The following is a 26,603-nucleotide window of genomic DNA, read 5'->3' as shown; positions in this document are numbered from 1 at the left end:
GGAGTTTCTGACCTGGCAGGTGTCTTGCCCAGGCTTCTGAAGGTTTCCAGCACAGATCATGCTGTCATCAATCATGTTGTCATAGAGTTGGTGGGAGTTGCACAAAGTGTTGGTGATCAGCTTGATTTTGGCATCCAGGAGCTGGCGGGACCCTTCCCCTGTGGGGCAGAGAAAAGAGGATGTCAGTGTGGGAGTCAGGATGCTCGCAAAATGAAGGATATTATCCGGGAATATGGTGCTTCATGAAAAAACCATCTCTCTGAAACCAAAAGGTCAAGAATTACTCCAAAGCAAAGATGAGAAGATGAGGGGGCAGGGAAGCTAGAGTACTAGAAACAGAACAATCAGAACTCAGTTAAAGGGCACATTGACACATTGTGGAAAATGCAACTAATGTCACTAAACAATTTGTGTAGAAATTGTCAACAAACCAAATCCGTTGCCGCTGAGTCGATTCTGACTCATAGCGACCCTATAGGACAAAATAGAACTGCCCCATATGGTTTCCAAGGAACGCCTGGTGGATTCAAACCGCTGACCTTTTTGGTTAGCAGCCATAGCTCTTAACCACTATGCTACCAGTGTTTCTGAAATTGTCAAATGGGGACCTAATTTGTTGTGAAACATCCAACAAAAACACAATAAAATATTATTAAAAAAAAGAAAATTATTCAAATGAGAAGAGCAGCTATGTAGTACAAAATGATTACCACATAGAAAAATTATTTCCAGACACACTCTCATATAAACAGATATTATTCAGAAAAAATACACTTCTTGGTTAAAAAAAAAAAAGAGTCAGAAGTGGTAAGGAGAAGGCCAGGAAGGAAAGTTTTTTCCTGGAGATAGGCAGGGAAGTCTCATTGCCCAAGGCTGGGGCCAGCTTTTAATCAATCAGTGTAGGAGCTCTTTCTCTTCAGCCTCTATCAGGCCTGCATTACTGCACTTATCCAAATGGAGAGAATCACTTGTGTCTCCCCAACTAGACCGTGAGGTCCTGGTGGTCAGGGATGGTATCTTAACAATTTTTAATCTCCTGTGCCTAGCAGAAGGGCTGACACATAGTAGATTCTGGATGGATGGATGGGTGGGTGGGTGGGTGGACGGATGGACGGATGGACGGATGGACGGATGGACGGATGGACGGATGGATGGAAGGAAGTACCCTAACTGATCATCTACTTCCCAGGGCAGGCATTTTCTCCCCTACTTGTTTTTGTTGTTAGCTTCCACCAAGCCAACCCCATCTCATGTTGATACTATGCACAACAGAACAAAACACTGCCTGGGACTGTGCCATCCCCGTGATCCATTGATTGCAGACCAAACTGTTGTGATCCATAGGGTTTTCATTGGCTGATTTAGATCACCAGGCCTTTCTTCCTAGTCTGTCTTAGTCTGGAAGCTCTGCTGAAACCTGTTCAGCATCATAGCAACATGCAAGGCTTTACTGACGGATGGGAGGTGGCTGTGAATGAGGTGCATTGGCTGGGAATGGAACCCAGGTCTACTGCGTGGAGGGCCAGAATTCTACTACCGAACCACCAATGCCTCATCTGCTTTCCTTAAGGTAATGAATTCAGTCAAAACGTGCCACTGACTTTGAACATGAAGTCTTAGAGGTTGATTTGTGAAAGACAAAATCCTTCTGCCCGAGGCCCCATAAGATTCACATCTAAGACAATGTTGTGATGACCTTACCATACTGGAGCAGAATAGAAGGCAAAAGGCTTAGATTGACTATAAGTGAAAGTAGCTACAAAAAGGGTTTTCTGGTTGACCTTGAATCCAGTTAACCAGAAGTCTCTTTTCTCAAAAGCCTTCTGACACATTTATATATCAAATTCCAGTTTCTTCATGAATATAGATCTATTTAAAGTGATTCTTACCTTCCATTGTGAAGGACAAGATTTAGGCAGAAGAGAAATGTGTTTTGAGTATTTGGAGAAGATTTGAAATACCCTTCTGAATTTATATGGATTGGAGGACATAGTGTTTTCAGTTCTGTGAGAAAAGTAACCTTATTTTTAGATCAGACCAAATCATAGAAATAAAACAACAGTTCAATTTAACAAAATTTTATAAAACATCTATTATGTGTAGAGCTCTGTACAAAGTACTGTGGGAGAGAAAAAGATGAATGAGACTTGACCCTTCCCCGCTGGGAGCTGATTTAATAAATATCTCTGTAGGATTCTGCTATCTCCCATGATCACGATTCCATACCTAGGAGGTAAGTATGATTGTTGGGAAGGTAAAACTCAGTTGTCTAAACAACAAAGCTAGGAATCTAACTCAAGCCTGTCCGACTCCCAAATCCATGTTCTTTCCAAACTTAGGGCAGGATATAGGTGTCCATGGATGCAGGATCAATGCCTAATAAAGGTCAAATATGTAGGGCTAGAGAACAGGGGCAGATTTGGATATCAGGGAGGACTCCTTGGAAATAGTGAGATTTAAACTAGAACTTGAAAGTTGAGGTAGATTCTTTCTTTTGATAATACATTTGAAAACTTTTGAGTTCAGAAGGGCAATTGAGTTTGACCCTTTCTTCTCTGGTTAACATAGCTCACCTCAGCCTCAGGAGGATACATGGCTAGACTCACCTGTTTCTGTAACACCCCAGCCAGAGATATGGCATTCGCTCCCAGAGGGAAAGGGACCATCAGGCAAACAAACCGTCTTCACATACTTGGATTCCAGAGCACAGTGACCATCTACTGGCTTTAACTTGAGCAAAGCTACATGGAGAGATTTTAGAAAGGGGAAATAGGTGACTGATGTCCCTCTCTTGTCAAAGAAATATCAACTTCTTGACTGGAAGGTGGTTGTGGCAAAGCCCCACCCCCAATGCCTGAAAACCTTCTTCCTCAGACATTTCATTTCTTTACCTCCTACCTGGAGAACAGTAGAACTTTGGGCTGAGAGTAGTATCAAGAAATAATAATTGAGTTTGAAATAATTTCTAATCCATCTTTTAAAACAGGCTCTGAGAAGAAAAAAGCTATTGAGGAAAGAGAGAGAGGGAGGCCCCATAAATGGAGAAACAGTACAGAACTGAGTAGCAAGTAGCTGAAGAATAATATTGCCTCTGCACCTGGGTACCTACCAGGTGCTACGTGGGTCACATGTACTTTGTGTCATTTAACACTTAAGAAGCTGAGCCTTGGACATCAGCATTCCCATTTTATGGAAGAGGGAACTGAGGCTCAAGGAGGTGAACCTACCTAGTAAGTGGCAGAGCTGGGATTCAAGTCCAAGCTCTTTCCACCACACAATGTTGTTAACATCTCTTCTCCTCAATCTAAGAACTTGTGGCATTTATCCGCCATACTAACACACACCTTTAAGAACTACAAAACTCTGGAATAAATTCTCCACCTTACAGAGTCTACAAGGGACCAAAACTATGAGAGCACCTCCTAAAACCAAACCTCAGTAGAGAGATCCACTTAGGATAAGACCCATGGGAGCTTTGCCAGAGAAGAGACTTGCCAATATCATTGTGGGGAATCTCGTCTCTTTCATTATAGTGGCTGTACTTAAAGATCCTCTCCACCCCAAATCTCTGCTCATGAAATTCTGTCTTCATCAGGTCCTGGTCCCCTAGCACCACTTTCAGATGTTTGGCTTTTATGCTGCAAGGGAAAATTAGATGGTTAGGAAATAGTCCTGGGATTTGAGACCCTGGAGCCAAACCCTGGCTCTGCTCTCGGTGAGCTAGATCTGTGGCCTTGGCAAATCACCAACCTTCTGCAGCCTGACCATCCTCATCTGTAATGGTCTTCTCCCTGGCAGAACTTCACTGTGTGGTCCAAGTAAGATAGTGTAATGAAACTGCTTTCTTGCTTTATTAATGGAAGCAGTCTGTAAGCATAACATTTATCCCCACTTTTCCCAGCACCCTTGCATTCTTCCTGGGCCTAGCTAAAGGAAATCCAAGTGCTGTCTCAAACAAACCTTCTATAGTCTCTTGGTAGGTGCTAATGATTGCATGATTGACTTCTCCTGAGGATCTTCTCCAGAAGAACTTGCTTAATAACAGGGTGGACCGGAAGGCCTTCAAGGTCACCTAAAAGACCTGGGCTTTATAGGACCAGCCCTGACTGTGAGCTTAGGGATTCTTCATGCTGCCCAGAAGTGCTTGCTCCTGAAGTGCACAGAAGGCCTGGCTGGAGGATGCCTGGCCCAGGAGGCTTATGGTGACGGCGTCAGATTGTGGAGAGCATGTTATTTTCTTTGTCCAGGGCAGGACCCAAGAGATTAAGGGCATGGGCTTTGGAAGCAGGTAGATCTGGGATAAACTTCTACTCTCTCACTTTGCACATGGCTTCAGGCAAGGAACCTTGGTGGTGCAGTGCTTCAGAGTGTGGCTGCTAACCAAAAGATCAGCAGTTTGAATCCACCAGCTGTTCCTTGGAAACCTTATGGGGCAGTTCTACTTTGTCCTATAGGGCCTCTACGAGTTGGAATTGACTCGATGGCAATGGGTTTTAGGCAGTGATAAACTTTTCCAAGGCTCAGGGTCCTCATTTATGAGATGGGAATAACAATAACCTCTTTCACTCAATGAATATTTACTTGGTATGTAGCAATTGCTATGTACCAAGACCTGTTCTAGGCACTGGGGATACTGGAATTAAAAATACAGAAAAAAAAAAAAACCTGTGCCATCCCTCAGCTTGTTTTCCAGTTGGTCATTTTGAGGATTAAATGTCATAATCCTTGCATGTGGCAAGCATTCTAGACTTGGTAGCTATTTCATATCTGGTTTTAAGGAGCTGTTCTTTGGCCCTTGGGGCTAGATCAGGGCCCTAATCCTGACTGCACTACCGAGATGCTGCTCAGATGGGTAGGAGGGCACCCCCATCCATCCAAGTCACCCCAGTCTCTATTCCCAGTGGACCTACTCAGTGCAGTGGGCTGCAGTGAGCACCCAGCAGGGGTGGATCAGCGCTCCCCCACAGAAGTGGCCCTGGGGCATGGAGTGGGAGAGTGGCAGCAAGGACTGCAGGGATGCCTGCCATGGGTGCTTGCCCGCCGTGCTCTTAAAGCCTCCGTAGATCCTCTTGACCTTCCTCTCTGCCACCTCAGTCCTCCCGCAGAAGTCAAACCCTTGGATGTTGGCCATGAGTTCCGTGGGGCTTCCCTCTGTGCTGGCAATGTCTGTGGGGCAATAAAGACCAGTTACAGCTACTCAGCCTCTCTCTAGCTCCTCAGGAAGACCTACTCAGAAGTGTGACTCTGAGTCCAGCAGCTTAGCAAGTGTCCAGAGCTAAGAGCCTGCACTGGTACACACAGGGTGGGCAAGTAGTAGGTACACAGTTAATATTCATTGAGTTGATTGATTAATACAAGTGAGTCTGTACAATTAACCATGAAGATGTTGGTTTTTCCTAATTTCAAAGTGAGTCAAAATGTGTTACCCCTAGAACATATATACACAATATATAAATCCATCATTGGGTATGTGCTTAGCTATTAATGAATCCACACATATTCTGGGTACTTTTTAGGTATAAACCCATTGCCATCAAGTCGATTCCAACTCATAGCAGCCCTATAGGACAGAGTAGAACTGCCCCATAGGGTTTTCAAGGCTGTAAACCTTATGGAAGCCAACTGCCACATCTTTCTCCCATGAAACCACTGGTAAGTTCCAACCACTGAGCTTTTGGTTAGCAGTTGAGCGCTTAACCACTGCACCAACCCAAACCAAACCCACTGCCTTCTAGTCAATTCCAACTCATAGCAACTAGATAGGGTAGAGTAGAACTGCCCCATAGGGTTTCCGAGGCTGTGAATCTTGATGGACGCATACTGCCACATCTTTCATACAGAGTGGCTGGTGGGTTCAAACCACCCACCTTTCAGTTAACAGTGGAGTGCTTTCACCACCTTGCCACCCCAGCTCCTTTTTTTTTTTTTTTTAAGGTGTAGAGGGAGTGGATATTCAGATGAAGTGGAGTAAAGGAGTTAAGATATTTGCTTAGATAACTGTAATACAAAGGAGAGAGTGATATGTGCTGGCTGGGTGCTGCCCCTTTCCAAGAGGGTTATAAGGAAGAAGAGATTACACAGCATTTGAGAGAAGAGGGAAGACTTCCTGGAGGAGGCAACATTTTAGCTGGGCTTCAATGAATTGTTGGCTATGGACAAGAGAGGGTATTGAATGGAGTATTACAGACAGAGGGGATCATAGAAGTGAAGGCACAGAAGTGAAACTATTTAGGAGGGTAATCCCATTGGCTAACGTGAGGAGGGTGCATCTTCCCAGGTGTGGGTAGAGATGTGGGCCAGGATAGCCAGCTGTGAGGCTGGAATTCAGACCACGTTGCATTTTGAGTGGTTGTGGGGGTCCAGCCAATATTTATCCATCGTTGTCTGCACAGGGCCTGGCAGGCTGCCTGGCATACAGCAAATGATCAATAGATATTTGCTGAGGGCACTGACTTGGAGTTAGAAAACATGAATTTACAGTTGGGCCACTTGGCCTGAGTTTACAAATGTATCCAGGCCTACTCAGCACCCTGAGAGGGAAGCAAGGGACTCAGGCAGTTGGGTTGTCACCAGGATGGGGATTGGTAAAGCAGGTGTGGTGGGAGAACAGGGGTGGGAGGGAGGGAAGGGGTGCCTGCTAGGAACATCTGTCTATGGATCTTCAAGGTCCCCACCGCCTGGGTCTCCAGGCATCCGTGCCTTTACCTAGGGCTGAGCAGGCCGAGACGTCACAGTACTCCCATTTCACCTTTGCATTGTTAACTTTGATGAAACACCAGGGCTTTTTATCTCCATCTGGATTCCTTAAAAAGCAAAAACAGGGACAAAGCTTGGCACATCCACTGGCTCTCATTAAAGGACACAGAAGTCTTATACTCCCGCTGGGAACCACATTCCATTGAATCCTCCAAAGGGTTAGTTAGCATGGCATGCAAGCCATGGGATCTAAGGGTGGACCTACTTTTTCGGCAAAGCTTTAAACTTCCAGAGGAGAATTCCAATGACCAGGAAGTAGTGCACAGGCCTGTGTCAGTTCCATGGAACATATTAGATAGTGTGTAGGAAAAGAAATGAGATCCCTGTTGAAGACCCTTCTTTGTCAGGAAAGTGAAATATCCACAGAAACATGCTGACAGTGGGGCTACTTTGCCTGAACCTCTAATTTTACACATTGAATTGAATGCATGGAATTGAATTGTGTCCCCCAAAATGTGTGTCAACTTGGCTAGGCCATGATTCCCAGTATTGTGTGGTTGTTCACTGTTTTGTGATCTGATGTGATTATCTTGCGTGTCATAAATCCTAACCTCTATGATGTTAATCAGGCAGGATTAGAGGCAGTTATGTTAATAAGGCAAGATTCAATCTACAGTATTATGGTTGTATCTTGAGTCAATCTCTTTTAAGATATAAAAGAGAGAATTGAGCGGAGAGGAAAGGGACCTCATTACCACCAAGCAAGAAGAGCCAGGAGTGGAGGGCGACATTTGGTCCCTGGGTCCCTGCAGCTGAGAAGTTCCTAGACCAGGGCAAGATTAATGGCAAAGACCTTCCCCCAGGACTGACAGAGAGAGAGAGACTTCCCGTGGAGCTGGCGCCCTGAATTCAGACTTCTAGCCTCCTAGGCTGTGAGAGAATAAATTTTTGTTTGTTAAAGCCATCCACTTGTGGTATTTCTGTTACAGCAGCACTAGATGACTAAGACACATGGGAATCTTTGAGAGCCATTGCCAACGGGCAACTCTGAAAACAGCTCCATGAAGCCAGCAACTCAGGGGAGTGAAAGTGGAGGTAACCTCTGTTTTGTGCAAGAGAAATCCTATTTGGTTAATGGAGCCAGTTTAAAGCCATGCAAAGAAACTCTATCCCTTATATAAAAATAATGTATGCCCTTGACCTGGATTAGCCCAAGTATAGAGGGAGGGAACAACAGAGAGGTCTGGAGGCAGCAGGAGAGGAAGAGGGTAACTAAAGTCATCACCAGAGGGAGAGTGATGGCATTATTCTTACTGGGGAAAACCTGAACATTTTTTTTTTGTGGCAGACTGTAATGCTCACCAAACATTCTATTTCCTTCTCTACATATCTCCCTTAAAGTCATGGGGCTATGTGACTACTGACCAATGAAATGTTTGTGGGGAAATGATGTGTCACTTCTAGTTTGGGACAGTAAAGTGATCCAACGCTCTGCTCCATTTTCCAGTCTCTCCTTGCCATCCCTGGGCTTTTTAATAACTTTGTGGAGCAGAATCCCCTTCCCCCACCCCATCCCTACCAACCCATATGACACACGTAACATTAACAAGAAATAAACTTTGATGTATGTGAGCCACATAGATTTGGGGGTTATTTGTTACAGCAGCATAATCTAGCCTATCCTGAGTAGGAAAATCTTCCTAAAAAGAAAGCCGATGAGTTTGTGGATCAGTTTCAAAATTTCTAAGCTGGCCCAGGAAAACTGGGAGTAGAGAAAAAGAACAAACAGACCCTTACACTGATAAGCAGGCAAGCCTGAACACAGGGAATAAAGTAATGTTTACCTGCAGAAGTTGTGCTCCCCAATCCCATGGACTTCTGCATCCTCCATAAACATGTTATAATTCTCCTGCAAGAGGAGGTGGGAGTTCCAGTAAAGGCATGAGTGCTGGTTGACTGTCTTACTCACTTTCCCTCTGTAAGAGTAGCCATCACCAACATAGCAGTCATCAGGACCTCGGAGAGAGCAGGCAGGGATGTGAGAACTGATAGCAACTGGCATGCTGCTCCCAAAAAGGTGGGCATATCAAGTGGTGATAGGATTGGGTCTGAATTTTTACCACCCTGAGGTTTCACCCCAAAGTCCCAGAAGGAAGGTGTCTTGACTTTTCTACCTTCAATCCAGCTTTAAATGACGAAGGGGTAGAGGGGTAGTTCCTCAAGTTTGGCTCACACAAAAACTGGTGGAGGGTGGGCTGAGGCCCATGAGTGAACAGGTGTGTTTGCTTTGCCCTGTACTACATCCCAGTTTATTACTTTCTTAACATGGAGCCAGACACACCCTGTGTCCTCAGGTTGGCGGATGGAGACAGTAGCAGGGTATGGGAAACTTGACTTGAACCATATTCTGGAAACAAAACCCAAACAAAATGAATTCCAGGGACCTCCCTTGTAGTCTTGAGTTTCTGATGCAGTGGTGGCAGAGACTCATACCTATTTCACAGAATCTCCCCCTGAACTCGTCAGGGCAGGCACAGGTAAACTTGGATCTCCGCCTATTCCTGGAACAGGTACCGCCATTTTGGCAGGGGTTTGGCCAACATGCGGGAACCACTGTGAACATAAGAAGTAGGGCCAGGAGGGTTTTGCAGACAGAGTTGAAGGTACGTCTGAGATAACCAGGAGATATTGGTGGCACTCTTCTTGTGTCCATTCTTTCACAAAAGATGGGTCACCAAAGGGGAAAGACAGACCCATTGGCTCTCTGGTAAATGTACACATAAACTTCAAGAACACGAGCCAACATGAAGGAAGCAATGTGGGTGAAAGTCATGCATAAAGAGTAGATGGGTCTCTCAGTAAGGAAGAACAAGAGGGACTGAGCAGGAATTTTTGGAACCACTCTGAGCTAGGCTGAAACTTGGCTCTGTCCCTTGATAGCTCTGTGACCATGAGCTAGTTATTTAACTTCTCTGAACTTCAGTGTCTTCATCTGTAAAGCTGTTCCTTGCAGTGTTGTTGGGAGAATATAAGAAGGAATGTAACTTTCCTGGGACTGTGCTTGATTCATAGCAGTGGCTCAAAATGTGTTAATTCCCCTACATGGCCCATCCCAGGAATAGACCAGGGCCTGCTTCCTGGGGAAGTGAGTTTCAAGATGATTCTTTTTGGATGGGAAGAGACACATATCAGTCACTTCCCACTAAGCTCTCCAGGGCTGACCAATCTTAACAAGTCCTAGTTAACAGAGCCATCTTGGATGCCACAAAAACATCAGATCCATCTGGACTTCCACGCAGGAGGATGCAGAGACCGGACTCAGGCTAGGGCAGAGAAAGACTTGTGGAGAAGGGACCACTTACCTCTGGAGCAGTCTGGACCCATGTAAGGATGTTTACAGGTGCAGCGGTGGTAGGGAGGGCTCTTGATAATGAGGCATTCACCCCGGCCACACTGGCTGTTCTTGCACTTGTTTTGCACTGTGGAATATTCACAGAGAAGTGGGGGAAAAGTAGTAGGACATTATTTGGGAGGACATTTTACTTAGAGGAATACCCATGCATCATAGCATGTAGGTTGCTGTCAAGTCACCACCAACTCACAGAGACCCTATGTGTGTTAGAGTAGAACTGTGCTCCGTAGGATTTTCAAAGGTTGATTTTTTGGAAGTAGACTACCAAGCCTTTCTTCTGAGGCATCTCTGGGTGGACTTGAACCTCCAACCTTTTGGTAAACAGCTGAGTATGTTAACTGTTTGTACCACCCCAGGACTCCATCATAGGCACGGAACCAGTACAATGTTTGGGAGTGAGGGTGGGTGGGTGGCAGACAGCATTACACATGCCCCTGTCCGTGGTCCTGAAATACCACGTTACACCCAAAAAAAAAAGACCAAACCGGTCACTGTCAAGTTGATTCTGACTCATAGCAACCCTATAGGACACAGCAGAACTGCCCTGCAGAGTTTCCAAGGAACACCTGGTAGATCCGAACTGCCAACCTCTTGGTTAACAGCCATAGCACTTCCACTTGGAGTCACTGATGACTGCTCCCCAGTTTCTACTCATGCTCACGGTCTTTTTTTTTCTATCTTTATAAGAACCCTGATTTTTTACACTTTAAATAAACAAAGCTGCAATTTGAGTTTCTGCATTTTGTAGCTGATTTCATGTTTCTTTTACAGACATATTATTCTTCTGAGAAGTCGAAGCTTGAGCTTTCATACTCATCCCAGATGCTATGTTCATGCCTGATATCCCTAAATATCCTGAAACATTTATTAAGTAAATGAAAACAAAACAAAAAAACAAACCCATTGCCATCGAGTTGACTCTGACTCATAGCAACCCTGTAGGACAGAATAGAACTACCCCATGGGGTTTCCAAGGAGCAGCTGGTGGACTCGAACTGCTGACCTTTTGGATAGCAGCCGTAGCCCTCAACCACTGCGCCACCAGGGATCCTATTAAGGAACTAAAGGATTGAAATTGGAATAATCAATGAAGACAGCACAGAGTAAATAAGCCAACCAGAAGACCCTATAAATACAGAAGACCTTCCCTACCCCTCCAGTCTCTCCTGCAGAGCTGCTTCCATAAAGATTACAGCTTAGAAAATGGTGTGGAGTAGTTCTGCTCTGCCCATATGGGGTCTATATGAGTCTAAATCAACTCAGTGGCACCTAACAATAACCGCAGCCCCTCCAGTTAGAAGACTCCTAAATTGAACAGAATCCAGGTTCTCCGCAGGGGTGTAATTAGCCCATAGGAGTTCTAACCTCAGTGCTCTATCCTCTGACCTCATGCTATGCCCACTCGAGCTTGCTGAAGGCAGACACAGATTTTTTCAGGGTTTCTATGAGTGAGGATGACAAGAACAAAGAGCCAGGAGTGGGCACCAGGCTCTAATTCCTGCTCTCCTCCTAACTAGCTGTGTGACCATGAGCGAGTCCTCTGCTCTCTCTGGCTACATTTAGCTGTTGATTTGGGCCCTATGTGCCCTGAGATTCCTTCTGCCCTCTCGCTGAGGATACTGCTTCTCTGTTGTTGTTAGTCTAAACACCCTAAAAAAATGTCCTGGGTTTGGAATGCACCTTGGTCAGAGTCCAGCTCTTATACCTTGTTAGCCTCAATCTTTTCATCTGTAGAACGGATATACTAGTGCCATGTCACGGTGTGGGGTGAGGACTCAATGTGATGCTGCCTGTGACCAGGCTGAGGATTCATTATACATGATATCATGCGTGCTGTTATAATCCTTTCTGTGGGACCACTTGGCCCTTCTTTACCCCCTGGAGTTAAAGGAGGAACTGCCTCTTGTTCATCTGAGAGGAAGAGTGAATCTGGGGAAAAGGCACTCACCTTTCTGACACCTGCTCCCAGAGAAAAGGGCTGGGCAGCTGCACTTGAAGGTGTCCCCATTGACAAGGCAGTCCCCACCATGCTCACAGGGGTTGGACTGGCATGGATCTAAGACACATGGGCTGGAGTCAGCGCTTGCAATGAACAGCCGGTGAGAAGTCCCCACATGTTCATCTAGTTTCAACCCCCGGCCTCAAATGAGAAACTATATAACCATATAACCGGTGGTTGAGTAAAGGAAGAAACATACGTCATCCTTAAAAAGCAAGGAAAACTGCCGTCGTGCGACCAGAGAAAGCAATTCAGGCTCGCAAGAGGATAGGCAAGAAGGAATTGTGGCTCTCTCTCCTTGGTCTGGCTTTGGATGGGGCCTTTCTCATTGAGAAACTCCCCTTTCCACCATCAGTGTTTTTCTCCTCCCCATCTCACTGGGAGTGCCACGGGGTCTGTCTCTGATGCTGAAGGCATTTCACAAGCCTGAAGACCTCCCTACTCCCAGTGCCCAGGGGTGGGGGTCAGAAGTGGGGAAAGAACACCCACCCCTAATGAAACACAAGCTTTCTGAACATCAGGAAAGAAGACCAAAGGCACGAGGGTGACAGAGGAATTGACGGTGAGGAGGAAATGACCCAGTGGCCTTCATCTTTCTTCAACTACTTGTTCAGTTAGATTTTGTCATATTTCATCTGTGCCTTTGGCTTTTCATGGTTGTCTGAATGGCTCTTCCCTTGGGGAATTTTTATCCTTCTGTTCACACACATTGTTCTTTGGTTCAGGAACTAGGATCCCTGGGCCCAGCTCTTGTTTTGATGGTCCCTTCTGATGTTCCCCTTATGCCCCATATCTTGGCCCTGCCTTCCAGGCCACTTCGCACAGTTAACACAGCTTTTATTCCAGCTACTAAGTGCTTTCCGTTCCTTCTCCTGGCTTAGTCACACGGCTTTGCTGGGGCCCTGCTCCTCATTTTCCTCTCTGTCCTCATTGCTTGGGTTACAAAGCTACAAACACAAGTGTGGTAGAAGTACACATGTGTGAGGACACACACACACCCCCCATAAATTTGGATGCTTCTGAAGAGTGAAAGGAGAAAGGAAAACGCAGCAAATGTGGAAGGAAGAGCAAGTCCAATGGCAAATTTGCTAATGCTACAGTCTGATGCCAAATGCTAACTCAGACTCTTCTGTGTAATTAGGATCTGACTTGCCATCAAAGCTATGGGATGATTTAGTACATGACTCCTACTCACAGTATCAGGCTGTGGAAAGCTTATTAGAGTGGGAACATAGACACCTGGATTGTGTTGTACTGACTTGCTGTATGACCTTGGCCAAGTCCTCTTGGCCTCACTCACCTCATCTGTCATTTGAGAAATGGTCTCTAAAAACCTCCCCAGGCCTCATACTGTATGATTCTCACTTAAGAGAATTCAGTCTAAATCATTTTTTTGATACCTCTTTTACAATGCTAGTCAGAGAGGAAGAGAGAGAGAGGCCCTTGCATATGGCCACACATCAACTCCTCTCCAGGTGTGCTGCATTTCACAGGAGGGCCTCCAGAACCAGGTTTGCTACCCACCGTCCTCTGTGTAGTACCAATCAGGATTCTCCGTGTAGGAAAAAGTACTAGTGGTGTTCTCTTTCTGGTCATAATACTCGTAGCTATACTCATAGTTGTCAGGAGTCCAATCTGGAAGGAGGTAATAGTAAGAAGAAAACCTCATTAGACCCAAAGAAGTCAGTATTTTATTTAGTTGAAAATCTTTTTTCCAAAGAGTTCAAAATCCTGAGGAAGGAATCACTTGTCTTTCCTGTTCTCACACTGGTGGGGGACCGGGTGGGGTCAGGTACCCTTGGGTGGGGGGTAGGGTGAGGTCAGGCATTGTGAGTTTTCATCTGGGAGATGGTAGGACTAGCAAGGCAGTGTTGGCACTTGGCAGATTCAGGAGCACCTTATTGGACACTGTGAGACCAAGTCAAGTGGCTTTGAACTAACTGTGTGACCCTGGACAAGTCACTTGTATTCTTGGTGCCTCAGTTTTCTCATCTGTGAACAGCAGGAAGAGGAATAGGGCCTAAAAGGTCTCCAGGTCCTGTGTGGGATCTACCCAGAGTTAAATCAAGTGGCACACGAATGTCTTCTTGGTTGAGTCTGTGAATGATATTTCTCAATAGGACATTATTAATCACCTTAGCTTTATGAAGTCAAAGAAGCTGGTCCCTTTCTTCTTGGTCATAGCATAAAATGACCCTCAAGTTGTAGCTGTACACTCATCACAACAGGTAACATTTATTGAGCCTTTACTGTGTACCAGGCCCTGTTGTAAGCCTTGTGACAATTTGGGAGGTGTTTTATTATCATCTGTATTTTAAGTTGAGAAACCTGAGGCTCAAAGAGGTTAAGTAACTTGTCCAAGGTCACACAGCTTATAAGTAGCAAGATAAGAATTCAGACAAATTGTCTCCAAACAATCACTAAATCACACTGCTCAACTGCCTCAACCGACACCTTACACTGCCTCGGATTCACCCACACTTGCCCTTTGGAAAGGAGTCAGCCATCCCCATTGACTATCCAGCCTGCTAATTAGGTCAACCTTGAACAGGCACATGGATCTTGCCCAATGATGCAGAAGGCAGCGTACTGTGTTGCCTCTAGTTGTCAACCTCATGCTAGTTAACCAGGAAAAGCACAAGTGAGTAAGGCAAGACTCAAGCTCCTTGGTCTCTGGGGCCTTGGGAGATACTGGTAGCTCTGTGGCTCATGGAGAGAAGTTTGGAATTTGAAGAAAGTTGGGTTGACTTTTCTCTCTGTCTGGCGGGTGTGTGGCAAGTCCTCGAAGCTGTAAGGAAGCTGTCCAGAGATGCATATGATAATGAAGCAGGAGCAAATGCAGATAGCCGACTTGAAAAGGCACTCCCACAGAGTGGCTGACGGCTTGGAGGATGGCACTGTACCACGCCTGATTATCAACCACTTTATCTTACTTGGCTCTCAGTCAGTTTGTTACAGTCTTTATCTCTTTGGCTTTTGAAAAATCGACTTCTGCACAATGGCTGTTTTATATTTCCCATTAAAATGGAACTATCTTTCTATTTCTTTTTTGAATACGCCAACTCTGGTTCCTTGCCAAAGTTTCACCTCATTTATCACAGTGTCAAGTCAAGACTCCCTTTGCTTGCTCATTATTTCTCCCGAGCCGCTTTCCCCCACTATGAAGATGCTCCCAGAGGAGGGCCACCTTTCCAGGGATGAGGATCTAGGTTGACGATAAAGCCATTGTCTTCCTAGACCAAATAAAGTTTTCTTCCATCTAGCATGATAAAGCAGAGAGTGAGAAAAGTGAGGGAGAGAGGAAAAAAAAAAACGTTTCCTGAGTTTGACATGAAAGATTTCAAACTGACATTTGGGGGAGACAACGGGGCTTGGTAATAGGATGGTTGCATCATTTCTTTCTTTCTTTTTTCTTTGGAGTGTTGGTGTTTGTTTTTCCCACAGGTGTTTGTAGATAAGTGCCCATTAGTTTGCTCCCATAGTTTCTCCCATCACTCCCAGATTGAGAATCAAACTGGCTAATCTTGGCTAGGCCATTTCGAATCACCACTTTTAAGATATTTGGAAATGGTGAGGACTATTATGTAGATTGGATTTTGTGAATTTCCAAGTGACAGGGGATGGATGGAATGTCTGTTGGAGGATTGTGACTTGACTCCAATCCTGTTAACAAGGTCTGCTCATGTCTCAGTGAAGCTAAAGAGAGAATATAACACTTAGACTTTGAATCTTATTCCTGCTAAGCAGTGAAATAAACCCCTCCTATTCTATTTTTTTATATATATATTTTTTATATATTCTAGGAGGGAGCCCTTGTGGCACAGTGATTAAGTGCTCATCTGCTAACAGGAAGGTGAGTGGTTCAAACCCACCAGCTGCTCCACAGGAGAAAGATGTGGCAGTCTGCTTCCATAAAGATTACAGCCTTGGAAGCTCTGTGGGGCAGTACTTCTCTGCCCCATAGGGCCACTGTAAGTCAGAATTGACATGATGGCACACAAGACACACAGATACAACACCCATTCCCTAGGACCAAGAGTCCTTGGTTGCGGTGGATAGAATGAACATAGGCCTGGAGGCCCCAGCTCACCAAGATGGAAAATGCTGTCCTGTTGAAGGCTGTGCAAATCTCCTTACATTTGAGGTTGGGCTGAAATGTGTTTTAAGGTGGTTTAGAGGAGCAATACCTGGGAAAGTTTCTCTACCCCCAAATTTAAAGCTCATTTTGTCTTTTTTAATGGCACTTCATTCTGTCGCCTATTTGAGAAACGTGTATTGTGGACCTACAGTGGGTCGAGTGTTATGGTGGGAGCAGAAAGGAATTGGGGACAGTAGTGGAGAGTTATACAAATAAAACTGGGAGTGTTCTCTGCCCTCAAAGAGCTTCCAGTCAGGGTTGGGTGGGGAAGAAACCCAGCCAAGGGAGGAGATGGATGGGTAATGAAGAGGTGGGGAAGCTAAATGTGGCTGAGTCTAGGCCTGGCAGCCTCAAGTTCCACACTGGAACCCTGGTGTGATACGAACAAACTGAAACCCCATTCCAGAATGTGGTAGATTGATTACAAAATGGCCCAGATTCTCTGCCCTTCCTTGTATCCACACCCTTTGCAATGTGACTTTGTAACTCCTTCCACCAAGAGATGAAGTCCATTTCCCCATGCCTTGGATCTGGTCTGGCCGTGAAATTTGCTTTCACCAGGGGCATGTGGTGGAAAGACAGTGTGTCAGCAACAAGTCTGGGCCTTAAAGAGCCTCGTGTGCATCCTTTCCCTCTTCTGTACTCCTGTGACTTCCACATGAATAAGTTCTACAGGAGAAGGAGACCACTTGGGGCAGCAGCAGGCCCAGTGGTCCCAGCTGAGATGTCAACCATATGACAAGTGTCATTCAAGATTAGCAAAATGAGACATCAGCCAATCCACTAGCTGACTGCAGACACTGAGCAAGCCCAGCCAAGATCGGCTGAGCCTGGCCTAGACCAAAACCACCCAGCTGAACTCAGCCTAAATTGCCAACTCGGAGAATTATAACCTAAATAGTGTATTATACAGTAATAATGAACTGATACACAGTGCTTGATTGATATTGGGTTGCTAGGAGGATAAGAATTTCAGATACAACAGTATTCCTCAGTGGCCCGGTTAGCTGCAGAATCTTAGATCCGATGGCTGGAAAGAAGCCAGATGGCATCTCTCTCCAGGAATTAATATTGAACTTAGTCTATTGGATTTGTTTCCCCCACCTAGAGAGTTGGTTTCAGTGATAGTTGGTTTTTGCTTTGGAGAGTAAGAGTAAGAACAGGCACCATGTCTAATACTCTTTCTTGCCTACAGTGCTCAGCACAGAGCCCCACATACAGTTTGTTGGTGTCACCTGACAGATGGACTTGTCCGTCTGTGGCCAAGTGCACCTGCCTTCTCATTGACCGCCACACTGCTCTGCCAGCAAAGATGGTGCCTACCTAAAAATTAATTAAAAAAAAAAAAACCCACTGCCTTCGAGGGATTCTGACTCATAGTGACCCTACAGGACAAAGTAGAACTGCCCCATGGGGTTTCCAAGGCTATAAATCTTTACAGAAGCAGACTGCCACATCCTTCTCCCCCGGAGTGGCTGGCGGGTTCGAAGCACTGACCTTTCGGTTAGCAGCTGAGTGCTTAATATCTGTGCCACCAGGGCAGAGTAAATGGAGAATTCAGGAAAGAGACTATGTGAAATCTGGGTCATAGTTACTTGATGAAGAAAATGCCTGATGAGCTTTATATTGTGTGCCATCGATTCCAACTCGTAGGGACTCTATAAGACAGAGTAGAACTGCCCCACGGAATTTCCGAGGCTACACTCTTTATGGGAGCAGATTGTCAGGACGTTTCTCCCATGAAGCCGCTGGTGTGTTCGCACCTTCGACTTTTCAGCTAGTAGCCAAGCGCTTAACCACTGCACCACCAGGGCTCCTTGATGACCTTGATGAGTCTAGAAATGTGTGCAAATGTTTTCCTGGGTGGAGAAGGATCACAGCTTGATATGAGATTTGGTTCCATTGATAGCCTGGGGGGCACCACTCTGGGTTTAAATATAGATTATTTGAAACTTTATCCAGGCTATAGAAAACAAAGGGAAAGAAAAGAAAGAATGGGGCAGCTGTCAGAAACATTTTATTAGATATAAAAAGAAATTTTTGTGGATTTGTCTACATATCAGAGTCTTTTTCTAGAACTTATCAGGAAGAATGATGAAAGTTCACCCAAATCATCCTAATAATAGGTTATTTGTATTGAGTGTTTTCTACGTACTGGACATTATACTAAATAAATGTATTTTCCGGGGAAACCAGCACAACTTGTACGAGGCAAAGTCATGGAAGCTCCATAGACACATCTGAACTCCCTGAAGGAGCAAATCTCTGGGCTGAAGACCATGGGGGCCATGGTCTCGGAACATCTAGCTCAACTGGTATAACATGGTTTATAAAGAAAATGTTAAACAGCCTCCTTTGATTAGTAGTGTCTGGGGTCTTAAAAGCCTATGAGCAGCCATCTAAGCTAATCACCCCTTCAGGAGCAAGGAATAATGAAGAAAACTAAACCTACAAGGGAAAGATTAGCCCAAAGGACCAATGAACCGCGTTTACCACCGGCCTCCAACAGGCTGAGTCCAGTACAGCTACATGGTACCTGGCTACCACCACTGACTGCTCTGGCAGGGATCGAAATAGAGGGTCCTGGACAGAGCTGGAGAAAAATGTAGAACAAAATTCTAACTCACAAAAAGAGACCAGACTTACTGGCCTGACAGAGACTAGAGAAACCCTGGAAATACGGCCCCTGAACACCCTTTTGGCTCAGTAATGAAGTCATTCCCACGGTTCACCCTTCAGCCAAAGATTAGACAGGCCCACAAAACAAAATGAGACTCAAGGGGCACAACAGCCCAGGGACAAGGACTACAAGGCAGGAGAGGACAGGAAAGCTGGTAATAGGGGACCCAAGGTTGAGAAGGGAGAGTGTTGGTATGTCGGGGTTGTTAACCAATGTCATAAAACAGTATGTGTACTAACTGTTTAATGAGAAACTAGTTTATTCTGTAAACCTTCATCCAAAATACAATAAAATAAATGTGGTTTACACATAATCTTGTTTAACTTTAAAACAACTCTATAATGTAGGCATTATTCTTCCTATTTTACTGATAGGGAAAAAATAAGGCAGAAAGAGATAGCATCATAGCCCAGGTATACCTAATGCCGAGTATTACCTGTTTATGAGCTGTGGGGCCTCTTGTGTTTGTTTTCATGAAACTCAATGGGTTTTAGGTTTCAGGAAGTAGCACGCATTGGGAAATCTTCTTTAGCACATGCTCTGGTTCGTTGGACCAGCCTGCCCAGGGCCCATGCCCAGGGTCTCTCGGATAAAGCTCAGAGTTCCTGCCGTGGGGACTTTGCAGCTGCTCCAGTTAAAGAGCTTGCCAGATGTGTGGAACGAAATAAAAATCCCTGGAATGCTGTCCCTGTTGGCGTCATCCATCATCGTGGCACAGACGGCTCCTCCAAGGGCCTACTCCAAACCGCAGCCCTGTCGACCTGTGTTTGATGGTTCCAATCCGGCTGTCGGGGCAAGCCCAGCAGAGACCCTCACTGGCAGGCAGCAGGACAGCTGATGGATGGCTCAGCCTGTGTTGCTGGGCAGAGCCAAGCCAGCTTTGAAGAGGCATCTCTGCAGGCCAGTGGGGCTGTCGTTATCACCTGCTTTGGGAAGATGGGCAGAGGCTGGGCTGTTTGATGACTACTTCCTCTGTCACCCACTGAGGACTATGGTCTGTGCACCTTCTGCTCCAGCAAGACCCTCACCACGCACTGTCTCCAGCAAGACCAACCAAAGAAACAGCGGCCATGGACACGACTCGGTGTTTCCTTGGCCACACTCTTATCGAAAGCAAGCAAGGATCTGACAAATTCCATCAAAGCACCACCATCATGTGAAATTAACTCAGATATCTCACAAGGATGTTTTTCAAACTTAACGTGCTCTTTGCAGAAAGGCTTAGACTCTACATTGCACCCCACTCCACAGTCAGGGGCAGACGGAAAACTTTGAGATAGACTCTGGAGCCCTGGGGTGCCCTGCTTCAGGTGCCCTTTATCTCCTCACCAAACTATCAGAAGCTATTGGCAGAGTTCTTCTAGAGCCCAGAATTTCAAGATGCTAAAGGTGATCTTATCCAACACTCTCCATGCCCTACCAAATTGTTTTTCAGCCTATGCTTGAATGCTTCTAGTGATGGAGAACTCACTGCCTCCCAAGACAATCCATTTAGTCTTTGGATAACTCTGATGATTAGGAAGTTCTTCCTGGTTTACAAATCGAATCTGACTCTATAGTTTCTGATCTATCTATAATCACTTTTCTGTGACTCTGCTCTGCAGGGTTATTGCTTACAGTTGTTCAGGTTGTTCACTGTGCAACTCCAGGGGTGTCGTAAACTCATAATCATGGAGAGGTCTATTACAACCTTCTGGCACTCGGCAGTAGAGTGTCTTGGGATAAAAAAAATAAAGGCACCTCTTAATTCCCATAATGCTCCCTCATAAGTTAGGGGTGTGGTTGCTTTTCAGATACTTGAAGAGAGGGGCTTCTTGAGTCTTCTGAGCTCCTGTTTCTTCCACTGTGTGAAACCACAGCGTCTGAAGCTCTGTCTCCCCGAGGCACCGAGCACAGCCCCAGGCCAAAACGCACTCTTCCAATGGTGCCTGAGCAATTGGTTCTGAAGGCTGGGGATGTGGCAGCTTATTGAGGTTCTTGGCTTTGGACATTGTGCTCTACACGTGGATGCTGGTATGGCCATCAGCAACGGGGGTCCTTCTGAAATATGATCTTCCTAGGAACTGAATTAGATGGTGTTGAATTGAACCCTGTCCTTTGCTTTTGGGAAAGACACAGATCCTCTCAAAACCCACACGCCATGCGGATATATATATTTTTATTCAATTCCACAAGTGTTCCCTGAGCACATGGGCTGGACAAAGACCTGGCATTTAGTGCCACTTGCCTTTAGCCGGCATAAGTCCTTCTGCCCATCCAGAGCTTTGCTACTGGAGACTGTTGACTGTCAAGCTGAATTTGGCCCAGTTATCACCATATTTGCTCCAAATAAATCCTCGATGCAAAGTTTAGACTTGACTGCAGCCTCCATGTGCTATCTGCCTGGTTCTGCCATCCACTGTGGGTAACCAGCCCAGGTCATACCAGTGGGGGATGATGGCCCCTGCCCTGACGGAGCAGTGTAGGGAGTTTTCTCCCTTGGGGTTCAGAGCAGCCAAGAGAGACTCGGACCCAGAGCCAGAGACCAAGGATGGGTGATGTGGCAGCCTGTGCAGCCTGGCCCAGCTGTGGGCGCTGGGCAGAGAGAGGAAAGGGAGTGGTGAGAGGGTGAGTCTGTGAGAGAGCAGGAGCCCGTGACTGTGTGTGTCTGTATGTCATGTGTGAGTGTGTGTGTGTGTGTTGTGTGTTTATGTGTGTTTGCATTTGTGTGTGTTGTGAGTGTTATGTGCATGTGTGTTGTGTGTGTGTATGCTCTGTGCGTTTGTCGTGTGTGTATATGTGTTGTGTGTGTGTGTTGTAGGTGTTTGTGTGTGCTGTGTGTTGTGTGTTTGAATGTGTGTGTATGGCCTGCAGGTGTAGCTTTAAGCTGGTGAAAGAGAGGGGCTCACTGGACAGTGAACAAATCGAGCCTTGAGTAAACATGTGGCCGGGACAAGGGTGGAGTGGGTCATCCAGCGGCTGCCTACATGCTGCTGACATCACCTGGCATGCAGGTGCTGGCTCTTCAACAAAGGGGGTGGAGGAGGTGGGCTGTCACAGGGCCAGCTTGCCTGGAGTGGCCTTGCTCACTCACAGCCTTACTTTGCTTGGCCCTTCCACCTCAGCTCAGCCACTAGCTGATGGAGTGACTCTGGGCAAGTGCTTCCCTTCCCTGGGCCCTGGTTTCCTCCTCTGTGAGATGAAGCACTTTAACTACATCAGCAGTTTTTCCCTCGAAGTCCTCAGACCAGGCAGCAGGGGCATCCGCAGGCATTGAACGTGTGCATGCGCCTACAGACCCCAAGCGTGTGCTTATCTGGGCAAATTCTCAAGGGGGTCGGTGACACCCTGGACCAGCTGTACCCTGAGGTTCCTCCGACACTCTCATGTTTGGGCCCCCTTTCTTCCATCCCAGAACCAGCCTATGGGAGGTGGGAAGCCCCAGGGTGATCAGCAGACTCACCTGGGTCCAGGTCTGGAAGTAAGGACAACAGGGAGAACTGAAAAACAACACAAAGCAGAGCAAAAGTGAGTCCCAGGCTCTGCTTAGCCAGTTCCCTGAGCTCTGGCAAGCTGGAGAGGAACCTTCCTCAGGATCTCACACAGGGTGCAGGAGCACTTGGTGCTTTCTGGGGGTTGTGGCTGGGAGCAGGGTGTTGATAGGAAGGGGCAGGTCTATTTGGATATACCCCCTTCCTTCTTGTGCTGGCTGAGCATCCATAGCCTTGCCCTTCCTCCTCAGCAAGGACTTGTGTCTCTCGCAGTTATCTATTCTCATGCTGGAACCTGGCTGCACGAGTATTGGCGAGATTATCAGTTACAGTGATGATCACATATGGAGCATATTCCCTCTGCTTGCTTTTGCATTGCTGCATTTAATTCTAGTAACAACCTTGTTGTTGGTTGCTATCAAATTGATTCCAACTCATGGTGACCCCATGTGTTACAGAGTAGAACTGCTCCATAGGGTTTTCTTGGTGGTAATCTTAACAGAAGCAGATCACCAGACCTATCTTCCGTGGTACCACTGGGTGGGTTTCTAAACACCTTGTGATGAGCCTTTTATTGGCCTTGTTAATACACAAGGAAATTGAGGCTCAGAGAAGTTAAGACAACTCCCTGAGGTCACACAGCTGTGATGGGATGAGGATTCACACTTGGGTCTAGGTGATCTCCTGGGGCTGACAGCTCCTTGGGGGTTGGGGATGGACAGGTGCTGAGAAGTCTCCATTGACTTTCTATTGGTCATGGAATAAAATATAAACTCCTTCCATGATTTACAAATGCCCCGTTGACCTCGCCTAACCTTGTCCCATCCCCCTCACCTCCACTGCCCCTTACTATGCTTCAGCTACACCCTGCTTCCTCTCAGATCTTCAAAATGGCAGAAGCCAAGCTCCTTCGACCTCAGGGCCTTTGCACTTGCTTTTCCCTCTCCGTGTGACTTTTGCTGGGTCTCAGGTTAGATGTCATCTTCTCAGGGAAGCCTTCCCTGACCACTGTATCAGTAGGACCTCTCCTCACCCCATTATTCTGTCACTGCATGCAGTTCATCTCTTCCAGGTCCTTATTACAGCACATAGTTTTATATTAGATGATTTTCCTGTTGTCTCTCACACCAGACTGTCTTCCAGGAAGGAAGGGATCTTGTCTGATTGACAATGCATTACCTTATACCTAGCATGGTGCTTGGCACATGGCATCCCTCAAAAAGTATTTGTTGAATACATAAATAAGGATCTGACTAGTTTCTGTTAGAATATAGTACTTACCCGAAAAAGAAAGCTTCATTCTTTAATAACTAGTATATCTCCTTTCGCTTAGATCAGTGGTTGGCAAACTAAGACCTGTGGGCCAAATCCAATAGTTGCATTTTGGTAAATAAAGTTTTTTCAGAACACAGCCATGCCCATTTATTTACATTTTGTCTATGGCTGCTTTCACACTACAATGGCATCGTAGTTGTGACAGAGATAGTATAGCCCAAAATATTTTCCATCTGGCACTTTTCAAAAGCTTGCCAACTTCTGATTTGGAAAAAGAGATTTCTGTCATTCGACAAGTTTCGCTTTCTGTCTTGGCTGTCAGAAAGCTGAGATCAACAGGATGTATCTTGCCAGTACCCACATCAATCTAGGCAGTTTGGTGGATTTGCTTCCTCTACCCTGGATGGTGCAAATGGCTAAGCACTCAACTACTAACCAAAAGGTTGGTGGTTTGAATCCACACAGAGGCGCCTTGGACGAAAGACTGGCCATCTGCTTCCAGAAGGTCACAACCATTGAAACCCCTATGGAGGATAGTTGTGCTCTGACATGCGTGGTGTCACTATGAGTAAGAATCAACTTGATGGCAACTGGATTTTTGTCTTTTTTTTTTTTTTACCCTCAGCAGGAGTTTACATTTTCTGTTTTACGTGAGCATTTTACTGTAGGCCTCCTTACACAGTTTTGGAAAGTAGGCAGAAGATAAATCAGGAAAGAAAAATAAAAAGAAAGAACATATCCTGATAAGATGTACCAATGGTATAGCATCGCCAAATAGTATCACTGACAAAAATTTACGTCCCAACCTAATCATGAGGGACGTGATCCAAATTGGGGGCACTTCTCCAAACAGCTAGCCTAGACTCTACAAAAACGTCAGCTTCAAGAAAGGCATAAAAGTTGGGAGAACTCTTCTTTATTAAATGAGACTAAAGCTATGTGACAACTAAAGACAGTATGTGATCCTTGAACAAAAAACCCCCAAAACTAAAGGACATTGTTGGGACGACTGGGAAGTTTAAATATGGACTTAGATAACATTATTGTATCAATGTTGTATTTCTTGAGAGTAAGAACAGCACTGAGATTCTGTAGGAAAATGTCCTGATGTGTGTGCTGAAGTCTTCAGGGGCGGTGTCCGCAGTTTATCGGGAAATGATTCAGCAAACGAAACAAAACAAACGTGTGTGTGTGTGTGTGTGTATATGAGAAGGCAAATGGGATTTCATGCTAATAATGGGTGCATCTACCTGGGTGAAGTGCATTCATTGTATTAGTCTTTCCATTTCTCTGTAGGTTTGAAAAATAACAAAATAAAAAAGATGGGGAAGGGAAAGCAATGCAGAAAAGAGGAGAAAGGCTGCTTGTTATCTAGGACTCTGGCTCTGTTTAATTACCTCGAGGTCATCCAGCTCTGTGTCTGCAAGAACTGAGACCAAGGCCAGGTGTTTTTTCTGTTTGTTGTTGTTGGGCAGGGGGTGGGGTGGGGGGTGATAGTAGGGAGGCCTGGTAAGAAAATTGCAAGTTCAGTTCTCAGGGGTGTTCCCAGGCATGGGGAACTGGAATGGGAGCATCTGAAGCCCCAACACACCTGGGCGTGAGTGCCAGGGCAGTGGCCAAAGAAGGAGCATGATGGTACCCCAAGAACAAATGTGACCCTTCCTTCAACCTCTCCCTCGTCACAGCCAGTCATATCTGCCTTGGTCCTGGCCATTGTCTAGAGGACAAGGTCCTACTCTACCCAGCACTGAGAAGATGCTGGCTTAATTCTTGTATTGGAGCTGAGTCTGGCTACCTTCAGGCCTGAGAATTGGGCAGGACAGGAGGGAGGACCTCTGGGAACATCCTTCCTAAGCCCTGAGCAGGAAGGACCCTCCAGGGCCTGCCAACTGGGCCAGAGCCCCAATCTTGGTTTTAGCTGGAACCGAGGTACAGCCAGGTGCTGTGCTACCCACAGCCAGCAGGTGGCAGACGTGCCCTTCCCAGGAGCTGGCGCTGGCTCTCAGAGGGAAACCAAACATAAAGAAAGCAGGATCTTCCCTGGCTGGCTGGCCCTCCAGATCCCAGCAGCTCTTGGGGAGCTGAAGCTGCTGCCACCCAATTGGGCAGCATTTTAGGGATCTCAAGGATCTGAAGCAAGCCCTGTCATTTTGTTAATCACAGTGCCCACCCACGGGGCAGAGGAGGGGGTGAAAGGTGAACACTAGCAGCCCCAACACCAGGCTGAATATCTGGGGCCATATGGGAAAGGCCATACGCTTGGTCTCCACGACGCCCTGTCTGGGTTCCTGAGAATAACCTGGTGGTGGGAGCTGGGAGGAAGGACACAATATTTGCCTTCTTTTATCCTGTCATTCTGTTCAGTTTTTCCAGAGACAGGTACTTGCAAATCCAAGGAGGAAGGTTGATGAAGAAGATGAGGAGGAGGATGGCTACAATCTCAGTTCACATTTATGAAGAGCTGACAGTGTACCAAGGATTGTGCTAAAGGCTTACTGTCTCATTTATTGCACACATCAACTTGATAAGTACCATAGTTAAGCCCATTGTAGAAGGGAGAAGATTGAGGTTTGCAGAGATTAAGTTGCCCAAAGTTACTTGGCTAGTAAATGCCAGAGCCAAGGTATAATCGAGCCAGCCTTACTCCAGAGTTCTTGCCCTCGATCCCCATTTCTATGAACCATGAGACAACCATGGTATGCATGGGTTGAGTAAAGGAATGGAGAAGAAGGGAACAGAAGAGTCCCTCACCATGAGGGACAGGATGTTAATCTAGGTAAGAGATTGGGAACCCTGCCCTTGGAAAGCTTTAGGAAGAGCCTGTCCAGATTGGTCTAGGCCTAGCAGGCCATAGAGAGGGCCATTCGGCCCCAGGGACAGTTGGGAAACATATGAAGTTCCACTCAGCTAGCCCACTGTGGCAAATATATGTC

At 46.1% G+C, this 26,603-nt stretch overlaps 1 protein-coding gene across 1 annotated transcript in view; it reads right to left on the bottom strand.

The window, feature by feature from the left end:
- Positions 1-26,603, bottom strand: part of HABP2 (hyaluronan binding protein 2) — a 29,531-nt gene that overhangs the window by 2,777 nt on the left and 151 nt on the right. Inside the window, exons 2-12 of the mRNA XM_049855100.1 lie at positions 22,368-22,404; positions 13,632-13,742; positions 12,057-12,164; positions 10,059-10,175; positions 9,190-9,309; positions 8,541-8,712; positions 6,706-6,803; positions 4,911-5,166; positions 3,496-3,638; positions 2,607-2,741; positions 13-158 (exon numbers count right to left, since the gene is read on the bottom strand). Coding sequence (XP_049711057.1) covers positions 13-158; positions 2,607-2,741; positions 3,496-3,638; positions 4,911-5,166; positions 6,706-6,803; positions 8,541-8,712; positions 9,190-9,309; positions 10,059-10,175; positions 12,057-12,164; positions 13,632-13,742; positions 22,368-22,404 — 1,443 coding nt within the window. The remainder of the gene's footprint in view (positions 1-12; positions 159-2,606; positions 2,742-3,495; positions 3,639-4,910; positions 5,167-6,705; positions 6,804-8,540; positions 8,713-9,189; positions 9,310-10,058; positions 10,176-12,056; positions 12,165-13,631; positions 13,743-22,367; positions 22,405-26,603) is intronic.

This window comes from Elephas maximus, chromosome 16 (assembly GCF_024166365.1).
Source record: "Elephas maximus indicus isolate mEleMax1 chromosome 16, mEleMax1 primary haplotype, whole genome shotgun sequence".
Classification (NCBI taxonomy): domain Eukaryota; kingdom Metazoa; phylum Chordata; class Mammalia; order Proboscidea; family Elephantidae; genus Elephas; species Elephas maximus.
Note: the sequence above shows the minus strand (reverse complement) of the source record. Positions and strands in the feature narration are given on the sequence as shown.